The 27,399-nt window shown below is 42.9% G+C and overlaps 1 protein-coding gene across 1 annotated transcript; it reads left to right on the top strand.

Annotated features, from left to right (window-relative positions):
* The first annotated feature begins 1,060 nt into the window (after window positions 1-1,060).
* On the top strand, window positions 1,061-4,318 carry LOC147980531 (uncharacterized). The gene is made up of 5 exons (XM_087515648.1): window positions 1,061-1,944; window positions 2,424-2,672; window positions 3,001-3,076; window positions 3,658-4,179; window positions 4,274-4,318. The coding sequence occupies exons 1-5, from the start codon at window positions 1,061-1,063 to the stop codon at window positions 4,316-4,318; spliced, it is 1,776 nt and encodes a 591-aa protein (XP_087371774.1).
* Window positions 4,319-27,399: the final 23,081 nt, after the last annotated feature.

Genomic DNA, 27,399 nt, shown 5'->3' with positions numbered 1-27,399 from the left:
CGGTTATGCCTCCACCGCTTCTTAGGCTGTCCAGTTTGCTACATTCGAGGTCCTTGTCGAGCTTCGCTACAACGAGGTCCAAATGCAGAACCACCTAGGTTTCTACTACTACCCATCTCTGCACAACAACGGTCGTGTCCGTTTCCCTCTCATTGATCCGGAGTCTGATAGCGTTGCTAGCCACCTTGCTCGTTATGTCACTGCTAGCTATCTCATGATCCACGAGCTGGATCGAGAGCTGACTCGTACTCATACTGCTCTAACCACTACTTTGGTCACTTCTAGATCCGCCACTACTCCGTCTTCACTGGGATTTACCCCTTATGTCCCAGTCAGTTCTAGCTCCCCTATTTTGCCGGTTACTCCCCCGAGTAGCACGGGCGTCTCGGCCGCGAACCCTCTCAGTACTCCTGCCGAGTGGGTCTCACTTCTCGCTACCCCTGTAGCCCCGATGCTTCATCCTACCCCTGCCCCTGAGGGAGAGCCCTCGAGGCAGCGCCGTCATGTTACCTTTAACCCAGAGGTTTCCGTTAACCACGTCAGTTCGGGATCCGAGACCACTTCAGGGGAGGATGCCGCAGCACCAGCAGAGCAGTAGTATCTTTGAGTATTTGCAGTTGTATGGATGATGTATGGATGTACTCGTACGAGTCATGATGTTTCGTTGCCTGTATGGGAGTAGTGAACCAGTCATGTTGTTTACTTTTCATGTATGAGTCTATGTATAATTATGTTGAGACTTTATTCACCTTTTTCGCTCTTCTGCTTTCTTCTGGGATTTGTCGTTGGCTTTTCCCCAATTTTATTTTTGGGCGTTTCTCATCTCGATTGTTTTGTCTTGGGAAAAATTCACAATAGGATGACGCGGGGAGGCAGCAGTAGCAACGTTCATGAGGGAACTCCTATTCGTCGTTCCGCACGACAACAGGACATTCTCCCGAGCCGTACGTTCAGCCACCACCTCCTCCGCCTGATCCTCCCTCCACCGAGCAAATTCTGCGTATGTTTGAAGAAAAAAAGGAACAATGATCTGATTGAAATATTGAGAAGTGTTCAAGCTATGGTTGGACAGAATGGAAATCAGAATGGTCATCACTCAAAGCTGTCAGATTTTCAGAGGACCAATCCACCCAGTTTCAGTCAGATTGTTGACCCATTGGATGCAGACGATTGGTTGCGCACAATGGAGAAAAAGCTTGAGATTGCCCATACTAAAGGAAATGATAAAGTTCCATTTGTAACTCATTACCTTGAAGCCGCAGCTGCCATATGGTGGGAAAATACAAAGGCCATGTGGCCGATTGATGAGGAAATCACCTGGGAGAAATTTAAGGATAAGTTCCGAAAATATCATATCCCTACTGGAGTTATGAAGGCCAAGCAGCGTGAATTTCTCGTGCTCGTCCAAGGAAATCAATCTGTGGCTGAATATCTGCAAAAAGTCAATCATTTGGCCCATTACTCTCTGTATGACGTGGCCACCGAAGAAAGGAAGATTGATAGATTTCTTGGAAGTTTAAATCCGCAACTTTTGTGCACTCTCAGTATGTTTGATTTCACGGATTTCCAAACTCTGGTAGATAATGCGTTCATTGCTGAACGGGAGCACAAGCTTATATCAGATAATAGGCCTGCTAACGACAACAAGCGCAAGTTTGAGCCAAAGAAGGATGGGCAACCTGTGCAAAAGGCTCGTACCTGGCAGCAGACTCAGGTGGAATACATGCCAAATTGGCAGCAGAATGTTAACAAGACCACCACTCAAGTCAAGAATATTGTGACCAATCCAATGCATGAAGAGCATCGGCGCAATAATTCTTGTTTCATTTGTGGGCAGCGCGGACATTATGCCAAGAAGTGCCCCAAGAACAACAAGACGAATGCCCTAAGCCGGCCGCAAGTCAATTTTATGGAGTTGCGGCCAAACCAGCAAAACTTCACCGGGCATGTGCATCATATCTCCGCCGATGAAGCCCAAGAGAAGCCCGAAGTCGTCATTGGTATGTTTTCTGTTAATGACATACCTGCCATAATTTTATTTGACTCTAGGGCTTCCCATTCTTTTATTTCTCGGAGTTTTGCCGCCCAAAACAATTTTCCTTGCACAATTTTGGGCAAAAATATGCTGGTACAAACCCCGGGATCTATAATCAAGAGCAATCTGGTCTGCCGTGATCTGGAGATCAATATCAACGGGGTCTACTTTCCAACATCCCTAGTAATCATTGAGTCTGAAAAGTTGGGTATCATATTGGGTATGAATTGGTTGACCAAATATCAAGTTTCATAAACTGCGCAACCCGAGAAGTCAATCTGACCAGTCTAGATGGGAAGCTCACCAAATTCTATGCTCGCAAGAATATACCCAAGCCAGAATTAGTGTGCATTGTTGTGGTTGAATTGGAATTTATTCCTGTGGTCAGTGAGTACCCTGATGTGTTTCCAGAAGAACTGCCAGGCATGCCACCAGATCGGGAACTGGAGTTTGCCATAAATCTTGTGCCCGGAACTGCACCATTATACAAGAAGTATTACTGGATGCCCTCGTCAGAATTAGTGGAGCTAAAGAAACAGCTTGACGAATTATTCCAGAAAGGTTATATTCGTCCCAGCTCTTCACCATGGGGATCACCTGCAATTTTCGTGATCAAAAAGGATGGCAGTCTTCATATGTGCATAGATTACCGCCAGCTGAATGAAGTCACCATCAAAAATAAATACCCGCTGCCAAGGATTGATGATCTGTTTGATCAGCTCAGTGGGGCTAAGGTATTCTCTAAAATCAATTTACGAACCGGATATCATCAGCTCAAGATTAAAAAGGAAGATATTCCTAAAACCGCATTCACTACTCGGTACGGTCTTTACGAATATACCGTGATGTCCTTTGGCCTCACCAATGCCCCTGCTTTCTTCATGCATGTGATGAACAAAGTATTTATGGACTGCCTCGACAAATTCGTGGTAGTCTTCATTGATGACATCCTCATTTACTCCAAGGGTGAAGAAGAACACAAGGATCACCTCCGAGCAGTACTACAACGGCTCCGCGACCATCAGCTATACGCCAAGTTCAGTAAGTGCGAATTTTGACTCAAGAAAGTTGGGTTTCTCAGACTTGTACTATCCGCTGAAGGCATAGCCATGGACCCGAGCAAAGTAAAGGATGTGCTCGATTGGGTACCACCCACGACCGTGACACAGATCCGGAGTTTCCTTGGATTAGCTGGATATTATCGTCATTTTATTGAAGGGTTTTCCAAAATTGCTAAACCCATGACAGAACTGATCAAAAAGGATACAAAGTTTAAGTGGATAGAGGACTGTGAGAAGAGTTTTAATGAGCTGAAGATATGACCAACAACCGCACCTATATTGACTCTTCCAGACATTTATCGCAGCTTTGATGTGTACTGCGATGCCTCCAGACAAGGTATTGGTTGCGTCTTGATGCAAGACAGCAAGGTAGTAGCATATGCATCGCGATAGCTACGAACTCATGAGGGAAATTATCCTACTCATGAGTTGGAATTGGCTGCAATGGTTCATGCATTAAAATTTTGGAGACACTACCTCATTGGAAAAAGGTGCCAAATTTTTACCGACCAAAAAAGCCTCAAGTACATTTTCACTCAGCCAGATTTAAATCTCTGTCAGCGAAGATGGTTAGAGATGGTCAAGGATTACGACCTTGGAATAAATTACCATCCAGGCAAGGACAACATCGTTGCTGATGCGCTCAGTCGAAAGCCCGTCAGCTTAAATGTCATGTTAAAATCATTGCCCACCAAACTCCAAGAGGAGATCGCTCAGCTCAACTTGGTCATCATAGAGGCTAACCTCGCTAATATTTTGGAAGTTACCCCCACACTTGAGATGGAGATCCGCAAGGCCCAGCCAGCTGACACCAACCTACAAAAACGTGCCAAGGGCCAGATGGCAAAGCAGGCCTCTGACTTCTCCAAGGACGAATTCAGTACCCTCCAATTCCGTGGACAAATTTGTGTGCCAAATCAACCGGACTTGAAGAAGAAAATCCAGTCAGAAGCCCACAAATCCGCATATTCCATTCACCCGGGAGGTACGAAAATGTATGAGGACCTTAGACAGATATTCTGGTGGGATGGAATGAAGAAAGACATTGCCTATTTTGTAGCCTGTTGCGACATATGCAACAAGGTGAAAGCAGATCATCAGAACCCAGCCGGACTTCTCCAACCGCTGCTAGCCTCACAGTGGAAATGGGATGACGTTTGCATGGATTTCATCACAGGATTTCCGAGGACCCAGCGAGGCAAGGATGCAATCTGGGTTATAATAGACACCCTGACCAAGGTTGCTCATTTCATTCCAATCAGTACTAGATACAGAGCAGATGAACTTGCACACCTGTATGTGTCCAGAATAGTCAGTCTGCACGGAGTACCCCGAACTATCACTTCCGACCGAAGTTCTTTGTTTACCTCCGCTTTTTGGTCCCGTCTCCATCAAGCCTTGGGGACAGCACTGAAATATAGTGCTGCTATCACCCTCGGACAGATGGACGGACAGAGCGGGTAAATCAAATACTCGAAGATATGTTGCGAGCCTGTGTGCTTGCCAAAGGTGCTAAATGGGAAGACTGCTTGCCGTATGCCGAGTTCTCTTATAACAACGGTTTCCAGACCAGTCTAAAGATGTCACCATACGAAGCTCTATATGGCCGTAAGTGCCGCACTCCTCTAAATTGGTCTCAGACTGGAGATAGTCGTATCTTCGGAATGGATCTCATGCTGGAAGCTGAGGAACAAGTTAGGGAAATCCGAGACAGGCTGCAATTGGCCAAATCTCGACAGAAGAGATATTATGATGACAAGCATCGGCAGGTCAGTTTTGAACCCGGAGAACACATATACCTCTGAGTCACTCCTATGAAAGGAGTCAAGATATTTCAGACTCATGAAAAGCTGGCACCCAGATTCATTGGTCCATTCCCGATTATGTCTCGAGTGGGTACGGTTGCATATCAACTGGAACTACCCCCGGAATTGGTAGACATACACAACGTGTTCCATGTTTTTTTTTGACTGGGGACTATAAGGAAAAACCCCCACAGCATATCACAACATGTTCCATGTCTCGCAATTGAGACGATGCATATCCCCGCCTGAGAAAAGGACTGCAATGGCTGAGATAGAATTGGCAAAAGTTTAACTTATGAAGAAAGACCGTTCAAAATTTTGGATCAGATGGAACGGATCACTCGCAGTAAAGTCAGAAAATTTTACAAGGTTCAGTGGGAGCATCACACAGAGTCAGAAGCAACTTCGGAGCAGGAAGAATTCCTTAGGGATCAGTATCCAGAGTGGTTTTCCCAAGCAACCGAATCTCGAGGATGAGATTCATTCTAAGTGGGGGAGGTTTGTGACAGCCTGGATTTTGCCCTTTCTTATTTGCTTGATTTTTCATTTGATTTTTTTTTAACTTGGAGCTTTTGAATCTTTTCATATGGACTTAAACACTTGGGCATCCTTGGCTTTCACCCAAGTGCTTCACTTCCCTCCTAAGACATCATTTCACTTCTGACCCACCCAAAATTAATCTTTGGAACATTTTTCTTAAACGAAAAATATTCATTTTCTTTCAAAAACCCTAAGCCAGATCTGTTTGCTTCAAAGCAACTCCAATTTTTATGGCTCAGAAAAATCTGAGATAATTCACAAATATTTTGTGAACCCTAGTGCACCTTCCTGAGCAAAAATATTTCATCACATTTTGGAATATTTTTGCTACAGAAAATCTTTTCTGCTCTGGACAGAAATGGTGGTTTCTACTGCAACTACCATTTTACTTGCTCCATTTGACCTGAACTTTCTTGTGCATCTTTACCTTAGTAACTTATCACTAGCCTCCAAAGCACAGCTTCAAACTCCAAGCCATTTGACCACAGTAACATCACAAAGTTACTGACCAGAAACTTACTTGGTGTGTGAAAACTTCTCTACTGCACCTGGATCCAAACCAAATCGTGGTAACACTCAAAACTACCACGAACAACATGCCAGACAATGAGTTTATGCTTAGATCAACCTGATGTCATAGTTCACGCGGTGACCGCATTCGTCTAGGCGTGCTGGCATGCAGCCGACGCGCTCTGCGATGCGCCCGAGCCTCTGTTGCTCACGTGCTTGCTTCCCCGCCTGCCCAACCATGCCAAACCTCGCCACCATCATCGTATCAACGTTCTTAACTCCTCCCTGGCGCTCGCCGACACCGGAGCTCGCCGCAGCGAGCACGGGCAAGGTCCGGCCAGCCCAACAGTGCGGAGCGCACTATGCTCGTCGCCATCCTCTTGATCCTGTGCTTGTCTCCGCCCGCCCACAGTGGCCGCGTGACCTCCGTCGCCTTCTCCCCCTCTCACTGACGCCACTCGACGCCGGGCGCCGTGGACAGGTGTCCACCGATGGAGTCCGAAGCACCCTCGCCGCTCGCCTATAAATAGAGCCCCCCCAGCCTCCTCGAGCACCATCCAGCACTCACACACACCCCACGATCGAGTAGGTAGCCAGAGCCCGGCCAGGCAGGCCTCGGGCCGCCATCCCCGAGCTCGAGCTCGCTGGCGATCCCCTCTGGTCGCCGCAGTAGCTCCAGCCCCTCCCAGGCCTGGGCGACCCCTCCAGGGCCTCCGCCTCTCTTCGGTGAGGCCGTGTCGCCCGCTTGGCGCCCCTGGAGTGGCCTCTGCTCGCCGTCTTCCTCAACTCTGATGACCTCCACGTTCCGCCTCCGCTTGCAAGGTCGATTCCGACACCGTCCGACCGCCCCTAGCTAAGCTACGGGTACGGGCAGGTGCGCCTCAACCCCCTCTTTCCATCCCTCCCTCTCATTTGGGCCAAGGAGCCCTCGTCGCCGACGAGAGCTCCGGCGAAGTCGTGGCCTTCTCTGTTTCCTTCTCCCCTCCCCCCACCTGACTAGTGAGGCCCGCTAGTCAGCCACTCTGTACACGCGTGAAGCGGTACGAGTGGTGGCGCCCCTGGGCTTTACGCCTTCGACGTCACCCCCCCAGTCTATTTCTTTTATTCAAATTCATTTGAATTTACAGAACACTTCAAATAGTTATAACTCTTCAACCATAAGTCCAAATGAATTGATTCTTTTTGCATTGTGTACTTTGATAAGAAATCTAGCAGCTCACCAAAGATGAGATTTTTCTGAGCTGTCTAGAATTTCTGGTGATTTTCAGAATTGTTCTTGATATTTTCTTTTTGTGTTTAAAATTATTTTCAGAAGGTGAGGCTTGTCTTGAGGATCACCAGGAGGCTTGTGAACCTCATTCGCACTAAGGCAAGCCACAACAACATTTTCAGGATGCCATTTCAATATTTGTGATTTTTCTTACTTGAATGAAATGATTAATCCATGCATTTAAATAATTATTGAGTTATTTATATTCTATTAAATATTGGCTAGTTGTTATGCTTGATTTACAGAATGGTTGAAACTAGTTTAGTGGATGAAGCAAGTTAAGATTTATTTGAGGTGATGTTAGAAATAATTTTGTTATGCATGTTAGCAATTATTTAAAGCTATGTTTTGCCTTTATAGATTGATGAAAATTTATTAGAAAATAATATGTTAAATACTTGTTTAATCATATTACTTGTTTTACAGAATGTTTGAACCCAACTTAGTGATAAGGAAATTAAGAGTTGTTGATAGTGAAACCTTTTTGACAAGCATATGAGAAATTTATCGGAGTTACTTTCTTGCGTAAGAAATTAATAAAACTTGTTGCAAAATATTTTGGTTAAGTTGTGAGTCATTTGAGCAAGTAGAGTAATTTGAGTTGTTGACGTTATGCTTGGTGTGTATAAGGATGACATCGGTCATTTTTATCATTATATGATGCATGTGTTGTTTTGCATTTCATGGCATGCTATGACACCAGTCATTTTTAGTTTAAAGTTAAACCTGAATATAACTCAACTTGAATATACCGTTGACTGGGTCATGGTGCCGCTGAATCGAGTTTCTTTCCAGTGCAACCATATTTGCCTTTGTGGGAAGGCCTTGATTCGGTCCATTGACACGGCCTCTGGTCGGTGCCTCCATCTAGGGAAGGTTATGTCCTGCTTGCCATGGCCCGGTAAGCAGACATAATCTTGTGTGCTCGTTGATGAGATTATGGTACCGAGTCCCCGAGTGGGAGTGTCCCCGAGTGGGAGTGTTTTGACCACGACGGTGGTCGGGGTGTCTTTGGTAGACACGGGGCTACCCAGCACCAGCCCGTTGGGGATTTGGGTCGGAGTGGCCGGGAGAGTGTTGTGGCAATGGACGGGTTTTGTCGGAATGCCGTTGGTCCACCCGAATGGGAGTGTGAGGCCATGGGTTCCGTGGTGTGGTTACAGTGTGCTACCTCTACAGAGTGTATAATCTATCGATAGCAGAGTCCACGGTCACGGACACCTCGTAGTAGGTCCCACCATGAGTCAATGTTTAATAAAAATTGCACACTAAGCTATGAACTTTGAATTGTTGATGGATGGCAGAAAGGTCATCAAGGCATTTGGGACCAAATGATGGTCGTGGTTGTGATCGCCGTAAGGATCACGAGTTGTTCTTGAGAAAGGCCACTTTGGTGGTGTGTTTGTGATCCAGAGATGATCACAGTCGGTAAGCGGTCCCGAGGGACGCTCAAGCATGATCACAGCATGTTGACATATAGTGTTGCATTTTTAATAATTGGTTAAATATCATGATATTGTTTGTCATTATGATTATGCCTGTTGTGAGCTTGCAAGTACATTCAATGTACTGACCTGGTGTGTCATGCCAGATTTCAGGAAAGTATCGTTGGAGAGGAGCGCTGTCCGAGTCTAGATCGTGTCCACATCGGTGTCCCTGTGATATGGAGCTTCCACCACGACGTTATTCCGCTGCCACGTAGTTGTTCAGATCGAGGCCCCTTTATGTTCACTAAATAAAGTACATATTGTTCAGCCGCACCGAGTGTGCCGCTTGGCCTCGACAACTGTTGTAATGTAACTCTGTTCCGCTAGTATCAATAAAGCGGTTGTTATTCTGTACCAAGATGTTGTGTGTTGCCAGAAGACATGGTCTCTGGGCTGGCAATGCATGGTAAACCGGTCGCTCTGAGCCGGGGTGCCACAGTAGCCTAAGTATTTCCCTCAGTTTTTGAGAACCAAGGTATCAATCCAGTAGGAGGCTACGCGCGAGTCCCTCGTACCTGCACAAAACAAATAAATCCTCGCAACCAACGCAAATAGGGTCTGTCAATCCCTATAAGGCCACTTACGAGAGTGAGATCTTATAGATATGATAAGATAATATTTTTGGTATTTTTATGATAAATATGCAAAGTAAAATAAAGGCAAAGTAAATAGCAAAGGAAATAACTAAGTAGTAGGAGATTAATATGATGAAGATAGACCCGGGGGCCATAGGTTTCACTAGTGGCTTCTCTCGAGAGCATAAGTATTCTACGGTGGGTGAACAAATTACTGTTGAGCAATTGACAGAATTGAGCATAGTTATGAGAATATCTAGGTATGATCATGTATATAGGCACCACGTCCGAGACAAGTAGACCGACTCCTGCCTGCATCTACTACTATTACTCCACTCATCGACCGCTATCCAGCATGCATCTAGAGTATTAAGTTAAAAACAGAGTAACGCCTTAAGCAAGATGACATGATGTAGAGGGATAGACTCATGCAATATGAAGAAAACCCCATCTTGTTATCCTCGATGGCAACAATACAATATGTGCCTTGCTACCCCTACTGTCACTGGGAAAGGACACCGCAAGATTGAACCCAAAGCTAAGCACTTCTCCCATTGCAAGAAAGATCAATCTAGTAGGCCAAACCAAACTGATAATTCGAAGAGACTTGCAAAGATAACCAATCATACATAAAAGAATTCAGAGAAAATTCAAATATTGTTCATAGATAGAATTGATCATAAACCCACAATCCATCGATCTCAACAAACACACCGCAAAATAAGATTACATCGAATAGATCTCCACAAGAGAGGGGGAGAACTTTGTAATGAGATCCAAAAAGAGAGAAGAATCCATCTAGCTAATACCTATGGACCCGAAGGTCTGAAGTAAACTACTCACACTTCATCGGAGAGGCTATGGTGTTGATGTAGAAGCCCTCCGTGATCGATGCCCCCTCCGGCGGAGCTCCGAAAAGGCCCCAAGATGGGATCTCGTGGATACAGAAAGTTACGGCGGTGGAATTAGGGTTTTGGATCCGTATCTGGTAGTTTGGGGGTACGTAGGTATATATAGGAGGAAGGAGTACGTCGGTGGAGCAACAGGGGGGCCACGAGGGTGGACGGCGCGCCTGGGGTAGGCAGGCGCGCCCCCCTACCTCGTGGCCTCCTCTTTTCTTTCTTGATGTAGGGTCCAAGTCTCCCGGATCATAATCTTCCTAAAAATCACGTTCCCGAAGGTTTCATTCCGTTTGGACTCCGTTTGATATTCCTTTTCTTCGAAACCCTAAAACGGGCAAAAAAACAGCAATTCTGGGCTGGGCATCCGGTTAATAGGTTAGTCCCAAAAATAATATAAAAGTGGATAATAAAGCCCAATAATGTCCAAAACAGTAGATAATATAACATGGAGCAATAAAAAATTATAGATACATTGGAGACGTATCAAACATCCCCAAGCTTAATTCCTGCTCGTCCTTGAGTAGCTAAATGATAAAAACAGAATTTTTGATGCGGAGTGCTACTTGGCATAATTTTAATGTAATTCTTCTTAATTGTGGTATGAATATTCAGATCCAAAAGATTCAAGACAAGAGTTCATATTGACATAAAAATAATAATACTTCAAGCATACTAACAAAGCAATTATGTCTTCTCAAAATAACATGGCTAAAGAAAGTTATCCCTACAAAATCATATAGTCTGGCTATGCTCTATCTTCACCACACAAAATATTTAAATCATGCACAATGCCGATGACAAGCCAAGCAATTGTTTCATACTTTTGACATTCTCAAAACTTTTTCAATCTTCACGCAATACATGAGCGTAAGACATGGATATAGCACTATAGGTGGAATAGAGTGGTGGTTGTGGAGAAGACAAAAAGGGAGAAGATAGTCTCACATCAACTAGGCGTATCAACGGGCTATGGAGATGCCCATCAATAGATATAAATGTGAGTGAGTAGGGATTGCCATGCAACAGATGCACTAGAGCTATAAGTATATGAAAGCTCAAAAAGAAACTAAGTGGGTGTGCATCCAACTTGCTTACTCATGAAGACCTAGGGCATTTTGAGGAAGCCCACCATTGGAATATACAAGCCAAGTTCTATAATGAAAGATTCCCACTAATATATGAAAGTGATAACATGAGAGACTCTCTACTATGAAGATCATGGTGCTACTTTGAAGCACAAGTGTGGTAAAAGTATAGTAACATTGTCCCTTCTCTCTTTTTCTCTCATTTTTTATTTTTTTATTTGGGCCTTTTCCTTTTTTATGGCCTCTTTTCTTTCTTTCTTTTTTATTTTTCGTCTGGAGTCTCATCCCTACATGTGGTGGAATCATAGTCTCCATCATACTTTCCACACTGGGACAATGCTCTAATAATGATGATCATCACACTTTTATTTTTCTTACAACTCGATACTTAGAAAAAAGTATGACTCTATATGAATGCCTCCGGCGGTGTACCGGGATATGCAATGACTCGTGAGTGACAAGTATGAAAGAATTATGAATGATGGCTTTGCCATGAATACGATGTCAACTACATGATCATGCTAAGCAATATGACAATGATGGAGTGTGTCATAATAAATGGAACGGTGGAAAGTTGCATGGCAATATATCTCGGAATGGCTATGGAAATGCCATAATAGGTAGGTATGGTGGCTGTTTTGAGGAAGGTATATGGTGGGTGTATGATACCGGCGAAAGGTGCGCGGTATTAGAGAGGCTAGCAAAGGTGGAAGGGTGAGAGTGTGTATAATCCATGGACTCAACATTAGTCATAAAGAACTCATATACTTTTTGCAAAAATCTACAAGTTATCAAAGCAAAGTATTACGCGCATGCTCCTAGGGGGATAGATTGGTAGGAAAAGACCATCGCTCGTCCCCGACCGCCACTCATAAGGAAGACAATCAATAAATAAATCATGCTCCGACTTCATCACATAACGGTTCACCATATGTGCATGCTACGGGAATCACAAGCTTCAACACAAGTATTTCTCAAATTCACAACTACTCAACTAGCAAAACTTTAATATCACCATCTCCATATCTCAAAACAATTATCAAGTATCAAACTTATCATAGTATTCAACACACTCATAAGAGAATTTTTTTTATTCTTGAATACCTAGCATATTAGGATTTTAAGCAAATTACCATGATATTAAGACTCTCAAAATAATCTAAGTGAAGCAAGAGAGATCAATAGTTTCTATAAAACAAATCCACCACCATGCTCTAAAATATATAAGTGAAGTACTAGAGCATAATTATATAACTCAAAAGATATAAGCGAAGCACATAGAGTATTCTAACAAATTCCAAATCATGTATGGCTCTCTCAAAAGGTGTGTAAAGCAATAATGATTGTGGTAAACTAAAAATCAAAGAATCAAATAATACAAGGCGCTCCAAGCAAAACAGATATCATGTGGCGAATAAAAATATAGCTCCAAGTAAAGTTACCGATAGAAGTAGACGAAAGAGGGGATGCCTTCCGGGGCATCCCCAAGCTTTGGCTTTTAGGTGTCCTTAGATTATCTTGGGGGTGCCATGGGCATCCCCAAGCTTAGTCTCTTGCCACTCCTTGTTCCATAATCCATCAAATCTTTACCCAAAACTTAAAAACTTCACAACACAAAACTTAAAGTAGAAAATCTCGTGAGCTCCGTTAGCGAAAGAAAATAAAAGACCACTTCAAGGTACTGTAATGAACTCATTCTTTATTTATATTGGTGTTATACCTACTGTATTCCAACTTCTCTATGGTTTATAAACTATTTTACTAGCCATAGATTCATCAAAATAAGCAAACAACACACGAAAAACAGAATCTGTCAAAAACTGAACAGTCTGTAGTAATCTGTAGCTAGCGCAAGATCTGGAACCCCAAAAATTCTAACATAAATTGCTGGACGTGAGGAATTTATATATTAAACATATGCAAAAATAATTAACTAAATATCACTTTCCAAATAAAAATGACAGCAGTTCTCATGAGCGCTAAAGTTTCTGTTTTTTACAGCAAGTTTAACAAGACTTTCCCCAAGTCTTCCCAATGGTTCTACTTAGCACAAACACTAATTAAACACAAAAACACAACCAAAACAGAGGCTAGATAAATTATTTATTACTAAACAGGAGCAAAAAGCAAGGAATAAAAATAAAATTGGGTTGCCTCCCAACAAGCGCTATCGTTTAACCCCCTAGCTAGGCATAACAAGCAAGAATAGATCTAGGTATTGCCATCTTTGGTAGGCAATCCATAAGTGGCTCTCATAATAGATTCATAAGGTAATTTAATTTTATTTCTAGAAAAGTGTTCCATTCCTTTCCTTAACAGAAATTGGAATCTAATATTCCCTTCCTTCATATCAATAATTGCACCAATCTTTCTAAGGAAAGGTCTACCAAGAATAATAGGACATGAAGGATTGCAATCTATGTCAAGAACAATAAAATCTACGGGCACATAATTCCTTTTTGCAACAATAAGAACATCATTAATTCTTCCCATAGGTTTCTTAATAGTGGAATCCGCAAGGTGCAAGTTTAGAGAGCGATCATCAAAATCACGGAAACCTAACAAATCACACAAAGTCTTTGGAATTGTGGAAACACCAGCACCCAAATCACATAAAGCATAGCATTCATGATCTTTAATTTTAATTTTAATATTTGTTTCCCACTCATCATAAAGTTTTCTAGGGATAGAAACTTCCAATTCAAGTTTTTCTTCATAAGATTGCATCAAGGCATCAACGATATGTTTAGTAAACGCTTTATTTTGACTATAAGCGTGAGGAGAATTTAGCACGGATTGCAACAAGGAAATACAATCAATCAAAGAGCAATTTTTATAGTTAAATTCCTTGAAATCCATAATAGTGGGTTCAGCAACATCTAGGGTTTTAATTTCTTCAATCCCACTTTTATCAAATTTAGCATCAAGATCAACAAATTCTGAATTCTTGGAACGCCTTCTAGGTAAAGGTGGATCATATTCAGTCCCATCATTATCAAGATTCATATTTCAAAACAAAGATTTAATAGGGGACACATCAATTACTTTTAGATCTTCATCTTTATTTTCATAGGAACTAGAAGAACACGCTCTTATAAAGGCATCTTTCTTAGCACGCATCCTAGCGGTTCTTTCTTTGCACTCATCAATGGAAATTCTCATGGCTTTGAGAGACTCATTGATATCATGCTTAGGTGGAATAGATCTAAGTTTCAAAGAATCAACATCAAGAGAAATTCTATCAACGTTCCTAGACAAATGATCAATCTTAAGCAATTTTTCTTCAATCATAGCATTAAAATTCTTTTGCGAAGTAATAAATTCTTTAATATTAGATTCAAAATCAGAGGTCATCTTATTATAATTTCCATAAGAATTGTTGTAGGAATTACCATAATTATTAGAGGGATTACTAGGATAAGGCCTAGGGTTGAAATTTCGTCTATATGCGTTGTTACCAAAATTGTTCCTACCAACAAAATTCACATCCATAGATTCATTATTATTCTCAATCAAAGTAGACAAGGGCATATCATTAGGATCAGAAGAAACACTCTTATTAGAAAATAATTTCATAAGTTCATCCATCTTTCCACTCAAAACATCAATTTCTTATATTGCATGCACCTTTTTATTAGTAGGTCTTTCAGTATGCCATTGAGAATAATTAACCATAATATTATCTAGGAGTTTAGTAGTTTCTCCTAAAGTGATTTCCATAAAAGTTCCTCCCGTGGCTGAATCTAAAAGATTTCTAGAAGCAAAGTTCAATCCGGCATAAAAAATTTGAACAATCATCCACAAATTTAAACCATGAGTAGGACAATTACGTATCATTAGTTTCATTCTCTCCCAAGCTTGTGCAACATGTTCATGATCAAGTTTCTTAAAATTCATAATATTGTTTCTAAGAGAGATGATCTTAGTGGGAGGAAAATACTTAGAGATAAAAGCATCTTTGCACCGTTCCATGAATCAATACTATTTTTAGGCAAACACGAAAACCAAGCTTTAGCACGATCTCTAAGAGAAAAAGGAAATAGCTTCAATTTAACAATATCATTATCCACATCTTTCTTATTTTGCATGTCACATAAATCAACGAAGCTATTTAGATGGGTAGCGGCATCTTCACTAGGAAGGCTGGAAAACGGATCTTTCATGACAAGATTCAGCAAAGTAGTATTAATTTCACAAGATTCAGCATCGGTAAGGGGAGCAATCGAAGTGCTAATAAAATCATTGTTGTTGGTATTGGTGAAGTCACACAATTTAGTATTATCTTGAGCCATCGTGACAAGCAAGCAAACTAACACACAAGCAAATAAAAAGCAAGCGGGCAAAAAGAGGCAAATAGAGAAAGAGAGGGAGGATAGAGAGAGAGGGTGAATAAAGAGGCAAGGGTGAAGTGGGGGGAGAGGAAAACGAGAGGCAAATGTCAAACAATGTAATGCGGGAGATAAGGGTATGTGATGGGTACTTGGTATGTTGACTTTTGCGTAGACCTCCCCGGCAACGGTGCCAGAAATCCTTCTTGCGACCTCTTGAGCACTGCGTTGGTTTTCCCCGAAGAGGAAGGGATGATGCAGCAAAGTAGCGTAAGTATTTCCCTCCGTTTTTGAGAACCAAGGTATCAATCCAGTAGGAGGCTACACGCGAGTCCCTCGTACCTGCACAAAACAAATAAATCCTCGCAACCAATGCAAATAGGGGTTGTCAATCCCTATAAGGCCACTTACGAGAGTGAGATCTGATAGCTATGATAAGATAATTTTTTTGGTATTTTTATGATAAAGATGCAAAGTAAAATAAAGGAAAAGTAAATAGCAAAGGAAATAACTAAGTAGTAGGAGATTAATATGATGAAGATAGACCCGGGGGCCATAGGTTCCACTAGTGGCTTCTCTCGAGAGCATAAGTATTCTATGGTGGGTGAACAAATTATTGTTGAGCAATTAACAGAATTGAGCATAGTTATGAGAATATCTAGGTATGATCATGTATATAGGCATCACGTCCGAGACAAGTAGACCGACTCCTGCCTGCATCTACTACTATTACTCCACTCATCGACCGCTATCCAGCATGCATCTAGAGTATTAAGTTAAAAACAGAGTAACGCCTTAAGCAAGATGACATGATGTAGAGGGATAGACTCATGCAATATGAAGAAAACCCCATCTTGTTATCCTCAATGGCAACAATACAATACGTGCCTTGTTGCCCCTACTGTCACTGGGAAAGGACACCGCAAGATTGAACCCAACGCTAAGCACTTCTCCCATTGCAATAAAGATCAATCTAGTAGGCCAAACCAAACCGATAATTCGAAGAGACTTGCAAAGATAACCAATCATACATAAAAGAATTCAGAGAAGATTCAAATATTGTTCATAGATAGACTTGATCATAAACCCACAATTCATCGGTCTCAACAAACACACCACAAAAACAAGAGTACATCGAATAGTTCTCCACAGGAGAGGGGGAGAACATTGTATTGAGATCCAAAAAGAGAGAAGAAGCCATCTAGCTAATAACTATGGACCCGTAGGTCTGAGGTAAACTACTCACACTTCATCGGAAGGGCTATGGTGTTGATGTAGAAGCCCTCCGTGATCGATGCCCCCTCCGGTGGAGCTCCGGAACAGGCCCCAAGATGGGATCTCGTGGATACAGAAAGTTGCGGTGGTGGAATTAGGTTTTTGGCTCCGTATCTGATCGTTTGGGGGTACGTAGGTATATATAGGAGGAAGGAGTACGTCGATGGAGCAACAGGGGGCCCACGAGGGTGGAGGGCGCGCCTGGGGTAGGCAGGCACGCCCCCTACCTCGTGGCCTCCTCTTTTCTTTCTTGACGTAGGGTCCAAGTCTCCCGGATCATAATCTTCCTAAGAATCACGTTCCTGAAGGTTTCATTCCATTTGGACTCCGTTTGATATTCCTTTTCTTCGAAACCCTAAAACAGGCAAAAAACAGCAATTCTGGGCTGGGCCTCCGGTTAATAGGTTAGTCCCAAAAATAATATAAAAGTGGATAATAAAGCCCAATAATGTCCAAGACAGTAAATAATATAGCATGGAGCAATCAAAAATTATAGATACGTTGGAGACGTATCATTTACCCACCGTGAATACTTATGCTCTTGAGAGAAGCCACTAGTGAAACCTATGGCCCCTGGGTTTATCTTCCATCATATTAATCTTCCAATACTTAGTTATTTCCTTTGCCATTTATTTTACTTTGCATCTTTTATTTCTCTTTATCATAAAAACACCAAAAATATTATCTTATCATATCTATCAGATCTCACTCTCGTAAGTGACCGTGTAGGGATTAACAACCCCTTATCGCGTTGGTTGCGAGGATTTATTTTTTGTGTAGGTGTGAGGGACTCGTGCGTGGCCTCCTACTGGATTGATACCTTGGTTCTCCAAAACTGAGGGAAATACTTACGCTACTTTGTTGCATCGCCCTTTCCTCTTCAAGGGAAAACCAACGCAAGTGCTCAAGAGATATATTGCCATGCAACTTTCCACCGTTCCGTTTACTATGACACGCTCCATCATTGTCATATTGCTTTGAATTATCATGTAGTTGACATTGTATTTGTGGCAAAGCCACCATTCATAATTCTTTCATACTTGTCACTCTTGATTCATTACATAATCCCGGTACACCACCGGAGGCATTCACATAGAGTCATATTTTGTTCTAAGTATCGAGTTGTAATTGTTGAGTTGTAAGTAAATAAAAGTGTGATGATCATCATTTTTAGAGCATTGTCCCAGTGAGGAAAGGATGATGGAGACTATGATTCCCCCACAAGTCAGGATGAGACTCCGGACAAAAAAAAGAGGCCATAAAAAAAAGAGAAAAGGCCCAAATAATAATAATAAAATATGAGAGGAAAAGAGAGAAGGGACAATGCTACTATCCTTTTACCACACTTGTGCTTCAAAGTAGCACCATGATCTTCATAATAGAGAGTCTCCTATGTTATCACTTTCATATACTAGTGGGAATTTTTCATTATAGAACTTGGCTTGTATATTCCAATGATGGGCTTCCTCAAAATGCCCTAGGTCTTCGTGAGCAAGCGAGTTGGATGCACACCCACTTAGTTCCTTTTGTTGAGCTTTCATATACTTATAGCTCTAGTGCATCCGTTGCATGGCAATCCCTACTCACTCACATTGATATCTATTGATGGGCATCTCCATAGCCTGTTGATACGCCTAGTTGATGTGAGACTATCTTCCCTTTTTTGTCTCCTCCACAACCACCATTCTATTCCACCTAAAGTGCTATGTCCATGGCTCACGCTCATGTATTGCGTGACGATTGAAGAAGTTTGAGAACACCAAAAGTATGAAACAATTGCTTGGCTTGTCATCGAGGTTGTGCATGATTTAAATACTTTGTGTGGTGAAGATAGAGCATAGCCAGACTATATGATTTTGTAGGGATAACTTTCTTTGGCCATGTTATTTTGAAGAGACATAATTACTTAGTTAGTATGCTTGAAGTGTTATTATTTCTATGTCAATATTGAACTTTTGTCTTGAATCTTTCGGATCTGAATATTCATACCACAATTAAGAAGAATTACATTGAAAATATGCCAAGTAGCATTTCACATCAAAAATTCTGTTTTTAACATTTACCTACTTGAGGACGAGCAGGAATTAAGCTTGGGGATGCTTGATACGTCTCCAACGTATCTATAATTTTTTATTGTTCCATGCTATATTATATTCTGTTTTGGACATTATTGGGCTTTATTATACACTTTTATATTATTTTTGGGACTAACCTATTAACCGGAGGCCTAGCCCAGAATTGCTGTTTTTGCCTATTTTAGGGTTTCGCAGAAAAAGAATATCAAACGGAGTCCAAACGGAATGAAACCTTCGGTAACGTGATTTTCGGAACGAACATGATCCAGAGGACTTGGACCCTACGTCAAGACATCAACCAGGAGGCCACGAGGTAGGGGGAGCGCCTACCCCCCCCCCCAGGCGCGCCCTCCACCCTCGTGGGTCCCCTGTTGCTCCACCGATGTACTCCTTCCTCCTATATATACCTACGTACCCCCAAACTACCAGATATGGAGCCAAAACCCTAATTCCACCGCCGTAACTTTCTGTATCCACGATCCCATCTTGGGGCCTTTTCGGAGCTCCGCCAGAGGGGGCATCAATCACGGAGGGCTTCTACATCAACACCATAGCCTCTCCGATGAAGTGTGAGTAGTTTACTTCAGACCTTCGGGTCCATAGGTATTAGCTAGATGGCTTCTTCTCTCTTTTTGGATCTCATTACAAAGTTCTCCCCCTCTCTTGTGGAGATCTATTTGATGTAATCTTATTTTGCGGTGTGTTTGTTGAGACCGATGAATTGTGGGTTTATGATCAAGTTTATCTATGAACAATATTGAATCTTCTCTGAAGTCTTTTATGTATGATTGGTTGTCTTTGCAAGTCTCTTCGAATTATCAATTTGGTTTGGCCTACTAGATTGATCTTTCTTGCAATGGGAGAAGTGCTTAGCTTTGGGTTCAATCTTGCGGTGTCCTTTCCCAGTGACAGTAGGGGCAGCAAGGCACGTATTGTATTGTTGCCATCGAGGATAACAAGATGGGGTTTATATCATATTGCATGAGTTTATCCCTCTACATCATGTCATCTTGCTTAAAGCGTTACTCTGTTCTCTTGAACTTAATACTCTAGATGCATGCTGGATAGCGCTCGATGTGTGGAGTAATAGTAGTAGATGCAGGTAGGAGTCGGTCTACTTGTCTCGGACGTGATGCCTATATACATGATCATACCTAGATATTCTCATAACTATACTCAATTCTGTCAATTGCTCAACAGTAATTTATTTACCCACCGTGAATACTTATGCTCTTGAGAGAAGCTACTAGTGAAACCTATGGCCCCGGGTCTATCTTCCATCATATTAATCTTCCAATACTTAGTTATTTACTTTGCCATTTATTTTACTTTGCATATTTTATTTCTCTTTACCATAAAAATACCAAAAATACTATCTTATCATATCTATTAGATCTCACTCTGTAAGTGACCGTGTAGGGATTGACAACCCCTTATCGCGTTGGTTGCGAGGATTTATTTGTTTGTGTAGGTGCGAGGGACTCGTGCGTGGCCTCCTACTGGATTGATACCTTGGTTCTAAAAAACCAAGGGAAATACTTACGCTACTTTGCTGCATCACCCTTTCCTTTTCAAGGGAAAACCAACGCAAGTGCTCAAGAGGTAGCAGTCACTCCATTACTCCAATGTGTTGATACGAGTAAAAGACAAGGAATGCTTCTAAGAACATTGAGGCAAACGGTAGACTCTAGCGTTCCTCTCCCACATCTTGCCACTCCGTTGGTCAATATGTGTGATTCAACGATTCGTCGGCTCCTAGCATGGTGAGAGCGAGGGCAATGTTGAGGAGTTACTAGAGACAAGTCGATCTTGTCGGGACGTACCTCCCAATGATGGTAGTCGGTTTGAGGCAGCCTGCATAGACTAGACAATAGCGGCGATGCCATGGTCGATATTAAGGTAAACGACAATGCGAGCAGAGTTGTGCTGCCCGAGAGGTCGGCAGACGACATTGTCATCCATCTTATTCTCGTGCTCATCCGGGTAGACCAAGAAAGGACATCATGGAGGTGGGGATTGGTGCTTAAGGCGCCATGACACAATCACAGTAATTTCTAAAAATATCAACTATTCATGTGGACAAATACCATGCAATCCTATATAAAACCAACCAAATTCAATTCAAACCAAGTGCTTGGATGTAACACTCTTGCATGTTCTCACTCTCCTTCCACCCAAACATCTGGCTTACATATTCTCTCCAACCTAAATCAACAAAATTAGGAAATAGTTAGTCACTAAGGTATTCAGAAAACAAAGACTAAAATAATCAACGGGTCTATGCTGAATTGCCGATGCCTACCAAGACGGAGAGCAAATTTGAGTAGAATCGCACCTCAAATATTATTTATTGTCAACAAATGAACCATTTTCTTAAAAATCAGATTACATCTCACCAATAATCACACCCATCTGAAATATCCATTTCCTTCAACATACACACCATCTACAACCAAGAAGAAAAGCAAGCATTTGCATGCATCAAGTAATCCACCCATATGAATTGCTTGCTTGTTTTATTTTGTACTATAGCTAATCCACTAATCCACTAAAAGAAGCTAAAGAACTAGTTAAGAAAAGCTAAGGAACCAGGATCAAAAGTCTTGGAATGGACTGTAGGTTCCATGTAAGTTATCCGAACAACTGAAATTGTTGCATTTAGTATGAATGGAATAATGAATTAAAGAGCAAAATGATGTCTAGGACATTAAGATGTATCATGTATGTGCCACTCACTCCCGATCCCTCTTCACAAGAGTCGCTAGGAGAGATGACATCCTGATGGAGCTCTCTCATATTCCTCCTCCCGATCCCATACCTTACCCCCTCACGAGCTCTCTCTGCCTCATCCTACAGGTTCTCATCAGCGATGATGATGAGAGAAAGAGAGGAGAGGTGGCAGTAGTGTCTTGTGCTAGGGAATCGTGAGGGACATGTTGGGGAGGGGTAGAAGGCGGGAGCAACGGGACGTCTCCAATCAGTAATTTGGGATCATTGAAGAGAGATGTGTTTAAAATATCCTGGTGATGAGCAGATATCAGTAGAAGGATCTTTGGCCTCTATTGGCCAACAAAAATCATCTCATAAAGGTAACTGGGACGTGGTGTTAACACAAAAAAGGTCAGCATATCAGAGGAGGATATTTTTAGTAGATATATATTTTTATTTGTTTGTTGATTGTTTTTGTGGGAGATTTTTTTGATTGATTTATTGACTGCTTTGATTGATTTGTTACATATGGCAGTGGATCCACTGATTTTGATTGATTGGTTATGGAAGTGGATCTGCTAGGATGGTAATATGTCGGACGTGCTGATTGGTAAGTGTGGATTGTTTTTTAGAACTATCATGAAAATTGGTACTAAGTGTTGATTGTTTTATTTTTTTTTAGAATCATCATGCGTTGTGTTGGAACCATGATTTGCTAAGGCTGATAAATGTTGATTGACAAGTTATGATTTGATTCGTTAATGTGGAAGCGACTGAATTAATTATGATTTAATTCGTTAACATGGAAGAAAACGATTTAGGAATCAGTGTGGGAAGTGGAGAAAAAAGTGAAAGGTGGAGGCTAGGGGAGGGGCGACCTACCAAAGTGCTGATCTGATTTTGTTAATGCGTGCGTCCAATTGCGCATAGCCAGAGTACAAGCAACTATGTGTGATCGATGTGTGCGCAAACTGAGTGATGTTATTAAAAAAATCCAAATATCACAATTTTGAAAAGAAATAAACACAAATCCAAAAAAACGAAAGAAAAGCAAAAAGTAGGAAAACGAAAATAAAAAATTAAATAATAAGCACAGATATTGGGGTGGGCATAAAAACCGGCAAACCGAAAACTGAACCAAAACCGAATAAACCAAATTTTTGGTTTTCTAATGTTTACAGAAATTTTAGTTTCACATGCTACTATGGCGAGGAATACGATGGTTGTGATATCGGCCATTGAATAGCAACAACGCATATACGTCTCGCATGTTAGTTTTCACATGTTTCTCTTTTATCTTTTACTATTTACGGTCAAACCCAAAACTGAAGCTGGCACCTTAAAACTTCCATCATAATCAAAGCCATTTGTCCAACACATAGATAGAGACTTGTTGGACAAGTGGGTGTAGATCCATACTCTAAGCCCCTGCCGTGTAGTAGAATAGCTTCTCTATCTGAAGATATGTGTTATTCTAACTAAAAACATTGAAAAGTAGCCAAAAACAAGAGTGAGATAGAAAATTGTCGCCCTTTAAGCGCTAGAGAGATGGATAGAGATTGATATATAGATATATAGATAGATAGGTACAGATAGCGAATTGTTGCGTCATCATCGTCCATTCGTCACATGCAGTTTCGCCAGAGATCACGCCAAAAAGCCCCTCCCTCTGCTCGGACGAGACAAGATAGGGAAGTGAAATGGAAGCGTAGAGATGTGACGCAGCCACGGCCGCCCGCGCTAGTGACTCCACGTACGCCCCGCAGGCCGTGCCCTCCACGCGCCGTCCAGCTGTAGCGCGAGCGTTACCGCTCCGGGCTCGGCTCCCCTGGGAGCCACGCCACGTGTCCCCCTGGCACGACATGTGTCCTACCGAGCAACGTCCCATGTCCGCAATTCCGAAAATACCCTTCCTTCTCATGCAATAAAAGCGAAAGGGTGGAGCAGAGGCCCGAGGGAGGAGCAAAATTTGTGTTGCAAGAGAGTGTCTTCCTCTCCACGCGAGGCATCCACGAGTAGAGCGGAACACCACATCAGCAGACATCAATCCTGCCCTCCTTCCTCCTCGGCTGCACAATTCTCGTTCGGGCCCCTCTCCTCGATTCTCCTCCTCCTATATGTTCATTTCTCTCTCGCATCATGCTTCATGAGTTGCCCTCCTTAATTGTGCTTGGTTTCTCTTCCTCCCCTAGGCAGGTTCTTCTCCGATGAGCGCGTGAGCTTCCTCTGACCAAGTAAAGAGTTTGTGCGGGAGCTTTATCTAACCAAGTGACAAGTACGTGTGGCGTTAATGGAGAACTACTCGAGGGACTTGTCGTGTGGCATCGATGGGGGAGACGACGATAAGCAGAAGGCTTAGTGCTTGGATTCGTGGGAGGAGGAGTTGGAACTTAGCCTCGGGATGTCGCTCAGGGGTCTGTTCGGGCGAGAGAGAAGGAGCGGCGAGGGGCTCGCCAGGTCCCCGTCGGTCGCATGCATCTAGGAGGTGGCACTAGTGCCACCCATGCTTGCTAGAACGAACTCGCTGCCTACTATGGCAGATGCGGAGGAGGGGAATAACACTGCTTCCTTAGGAGCAGCGCTGATGTCCGACCCTCGGCGACCCTGCAGGGAAGCGACACCAGGGTGGAGCCATTGGAAAGTTATGGGCCAGCTTGAACCCGTCCGCGGGCTCATTGGGCGGTGAAGGTGCGTTTGTCTTAATGTTTCCTTCTGGTAGTAATGCTATATGTTCTGTATTATTCCTTAGGCTAAGAAAATGTGGCAGAGTAGTATTGTTTTTAGCTCAATTAATTTCATGCTCAGCAATGTTAAAATGTTAGTAACTTGCATACATCTCACTTGTTAAAATTATGTTAATTAGGTAGGTGTAACAGACATGATCCTGTTGTTTTTATACTAGTAAAGGACATGATCTCGTCAAAATTTGTCATCCAGCAAAGTAGTCGACGTGATTCATCCCTTGGTCCTCTGCCTCCTTGTACAACGATGAAGTTTGGCTAGTTTCAGCTTCATCGGGGAGCTAATGAGGTTAGTTCTCCCAAGAACCGTTTTTCTAGATCTAGGGTTGTCATCTAGCCCTCTTTCCCACCTTCTCGAGGATGGCGATCTATTTTCGCCAGCGTCTTCTGGATATGACGAAGGATTCTTGGCTGCTACATCATCAACATTTATCTTGTTCCGATGTTCTTTCAGAGGTCTAGCGGTGGTATCTATCTTTGTTCACAGCGGACCACTAGTTGATGTACGAGGAAGAATACGTCAATTTTTAAGGACCCATGCATAATTTTCTATTTCTTTAAGGATGGTCATGTAAGGATTGGTCGACTTCAATATATGAATTCAGCCTCTTTGTAAAAAAGAAATGCTAGCGAGCTAATAATTGTGTGCCTCGACGGCGCAACTAGTACTTTCCTATTCCCATAGGCTATAGGGCTAGAGATGGATTCCCAGGCAGCTACTAACTCACAGCATGGTTATGCTTTTCTTTCGCATCTTCGTAAAACGGTACTCAAAACATGATAGTGCCCTAGTAAACCATTGCACACAAACTGTTATAAACAGACCAACAGCATAATTTGGAAGTTGTCAAATTAGCAAGGCAACCCCTATGCCAAAGAGGAAACACAAATGATTTCACATCACCCTAGATTGCCGAATCCACCCAAGATCCAGTAGCCTGGCTATACTCTAGAACAGGGGTGCCTTACTCCATAGTGGTACTGCTTCATTCATCCGTCAGGTGCAACATGTAAATGGCAAGCCCCAATTCCACTTTCCTAATGTGCATTGCACCCATGCTCACAAATCCGAGGCTTCTCTTACAAGAAATGAAACAATTAATACCCTTTCGTACTATACCAGATAAAAACAATGGGATGGTGTTCGTTACACCTACCTAATTAGCAGAATATTTATAAGTGAGATGCATGCAAGTTACTAACATTTGAACATTGTTGAGCATGTAAATTAATTGAGCTAAAGAATAGTACCACTCAACCACATTTGCTTAGATTAAGGACTAATACAGTACATATAGCATTATCGTCAAAAGGAAACATGAAGGCAGACACACCTTCGCCGTCCGATGAGCCCGAGATGGGTTCAAGCTGGCCCACAGCTTTGCTGCGGGCAACACACATGTGCCTCTGCCCTGCAGGGTCGCTGAGGGCTGGACCTCGGTGCCGCTCCTAAGGGAAGTGGTGTTGTTCTCCTCCTCCGCATCTACCATAGTTCGCAGCGAGTTTGTTCTAGCGAGCGTGGCAGGCACCAGTGCCACCTCCCGGATGCACGCGACTGATGAGGACCTCGCGAGCCCCTCGCTGCTCCTTATCTCCCGCCCAAACCGGCCTCCGAGCGATAGCCCGAGGCTAAGTTCGACTTCATTCTTCTGCGAATCCAAGCGCTGAACCTTCTGCTCGGCGCCGTCTCCACCATCGTTGCCACGCCGCAAGTCCCTCGAGTAGTTCTCCATCGGCTCCGCATGTACTGGTCACTTGATCATAAAGCTCACGCGCGGACTTGCCAGTTGGTGAGAGGAAGCTCATGTGCTTGTCGGTGTCCTAGAGCAGGGGGTACTTACCATGTTGACTCCCGGCCAGGTGATGGTGTCCTAGATAAGGGATTACTGCCCATGTCGGCACCCAAGAATGGGCTCGGCCGAGAACCCCCAAACTACCAACCAGTGGGTCAAATTTCTCAGGCCCCACGGCGTACTCAAGATGGAATCTTTCGAAGTCTTGGTGCATACTTCAAGGCATGATGTAATCCACGGGATGCTTATCCTTAGATATAACCAACCTAGGTGTAACCTTAGGTACCCCTGTGTCTATATAAACTAAGGGGTTTAGACCGTAGAGGTAGATTCATTCACATATACGATCTCGAGATAGATGAACCTGTACTCTATACCCCATCCATAATAAATAAAATACAAGCAGGATGTAGGGTTTTACCTCTATGAGAGGGCCCAGACCTGGGGTAAACACCGTGTCCCTTCTCTGTCATGTTACTATCAAGCCAAGATCACGAGATTGGGACCCTGTACCCAAGATCTATCGGATTTAGCTCCGTCATTGGTGGCCCACACAGGTCCCTTTGTGTGGACAAAACAACTCCATGGTGTCACCATCCGATGATCGGATCTGCACCGGCGTAGATCCTACAATAGAGTGCCTTCACTTTGGCTTAACCGAAGCATCAGAGAAAATTGAGACTCTGATCCCTCATCGAGAGATCGATCTCGATGGCACCGATCTTGCGGATGCACTCTCTCCCATGACCCTAGATCTGTCAGAGGAGCCGCAGGATATCTCCCTCCAGATGTCGGTTTCATACCGACCATGGGATGGAAATCATTCATCATCGGGCCAAGCATGGAGCTCAAATCTTATGATGCACCATGGCGGCCAAGTTAGCCAGGCCCCGCTAGCAGTACTGAAGTCGACAATAGATCAACCTCGGGAGGATCTGCCTAGGAGGACGATCTCAGATCAGATTGGAATAAATTTTTCTCTCCCACCCACCCCAATGTTGAGTACCACCTCGATAACTCAGGGCTGGCTGACATCTTGGACCTAGCCTTTGTCTTGCAAAAGATAAATGAAACCATCTGGCAATTCTGGATGCAATTTTTGTTTGTAAAAAGAAAATTCCATATTGCAATGATGAGGAGGCCCTAGCGACATTCCTCTACGACTGCTATGACGAAGGAATTGGAAACCCCATAGCTCGAAAGCGCAT

The sequence above is a fragment of the Triticum urartu genome, chromosome 3A (genome assembly GCF_056163025.1).
Source record: "Triticum urartu cultivar PI428250 chromosome 3A, HENAU_Tu73, whole genome shotgun sequence".
NCBI lineage: Eukaryota > Viridiplantae > Streptophyta > Magnoliopsida > Poales > Poaceae > Triticum > Triticum urartu.
The sequence above is the reverse complement of the archived record's forward strand: the minus strand, read 5'-3'. Positions and strand labels throughout refer to the sequence as shown.

Bases quoted from the DNA above. Each gene is read 5' to 3' on its own strand.
- LOC147980531 (XM_087515648.1), top strand. From the start codon at position 1,061: ATGGTTGGACAGAATGGAAATCAGAATGGTCATCACTCAAAGCTGTCA. The intron at 3,077-3,657 runs GTAAGTGCGAAT...AATCTCTGTCAG, and splicing joins TCAGCTATACGCCAAGTTCA to CGAAGATGGTTAGAGATGGT. The intron at 4,180-4,273 runs GTGAAAGCAGAT...ATTTCATCACAG, and splicing joins GTTGCGACATATGCAACAAG to GATTTCCGAGGACCCAGCGA.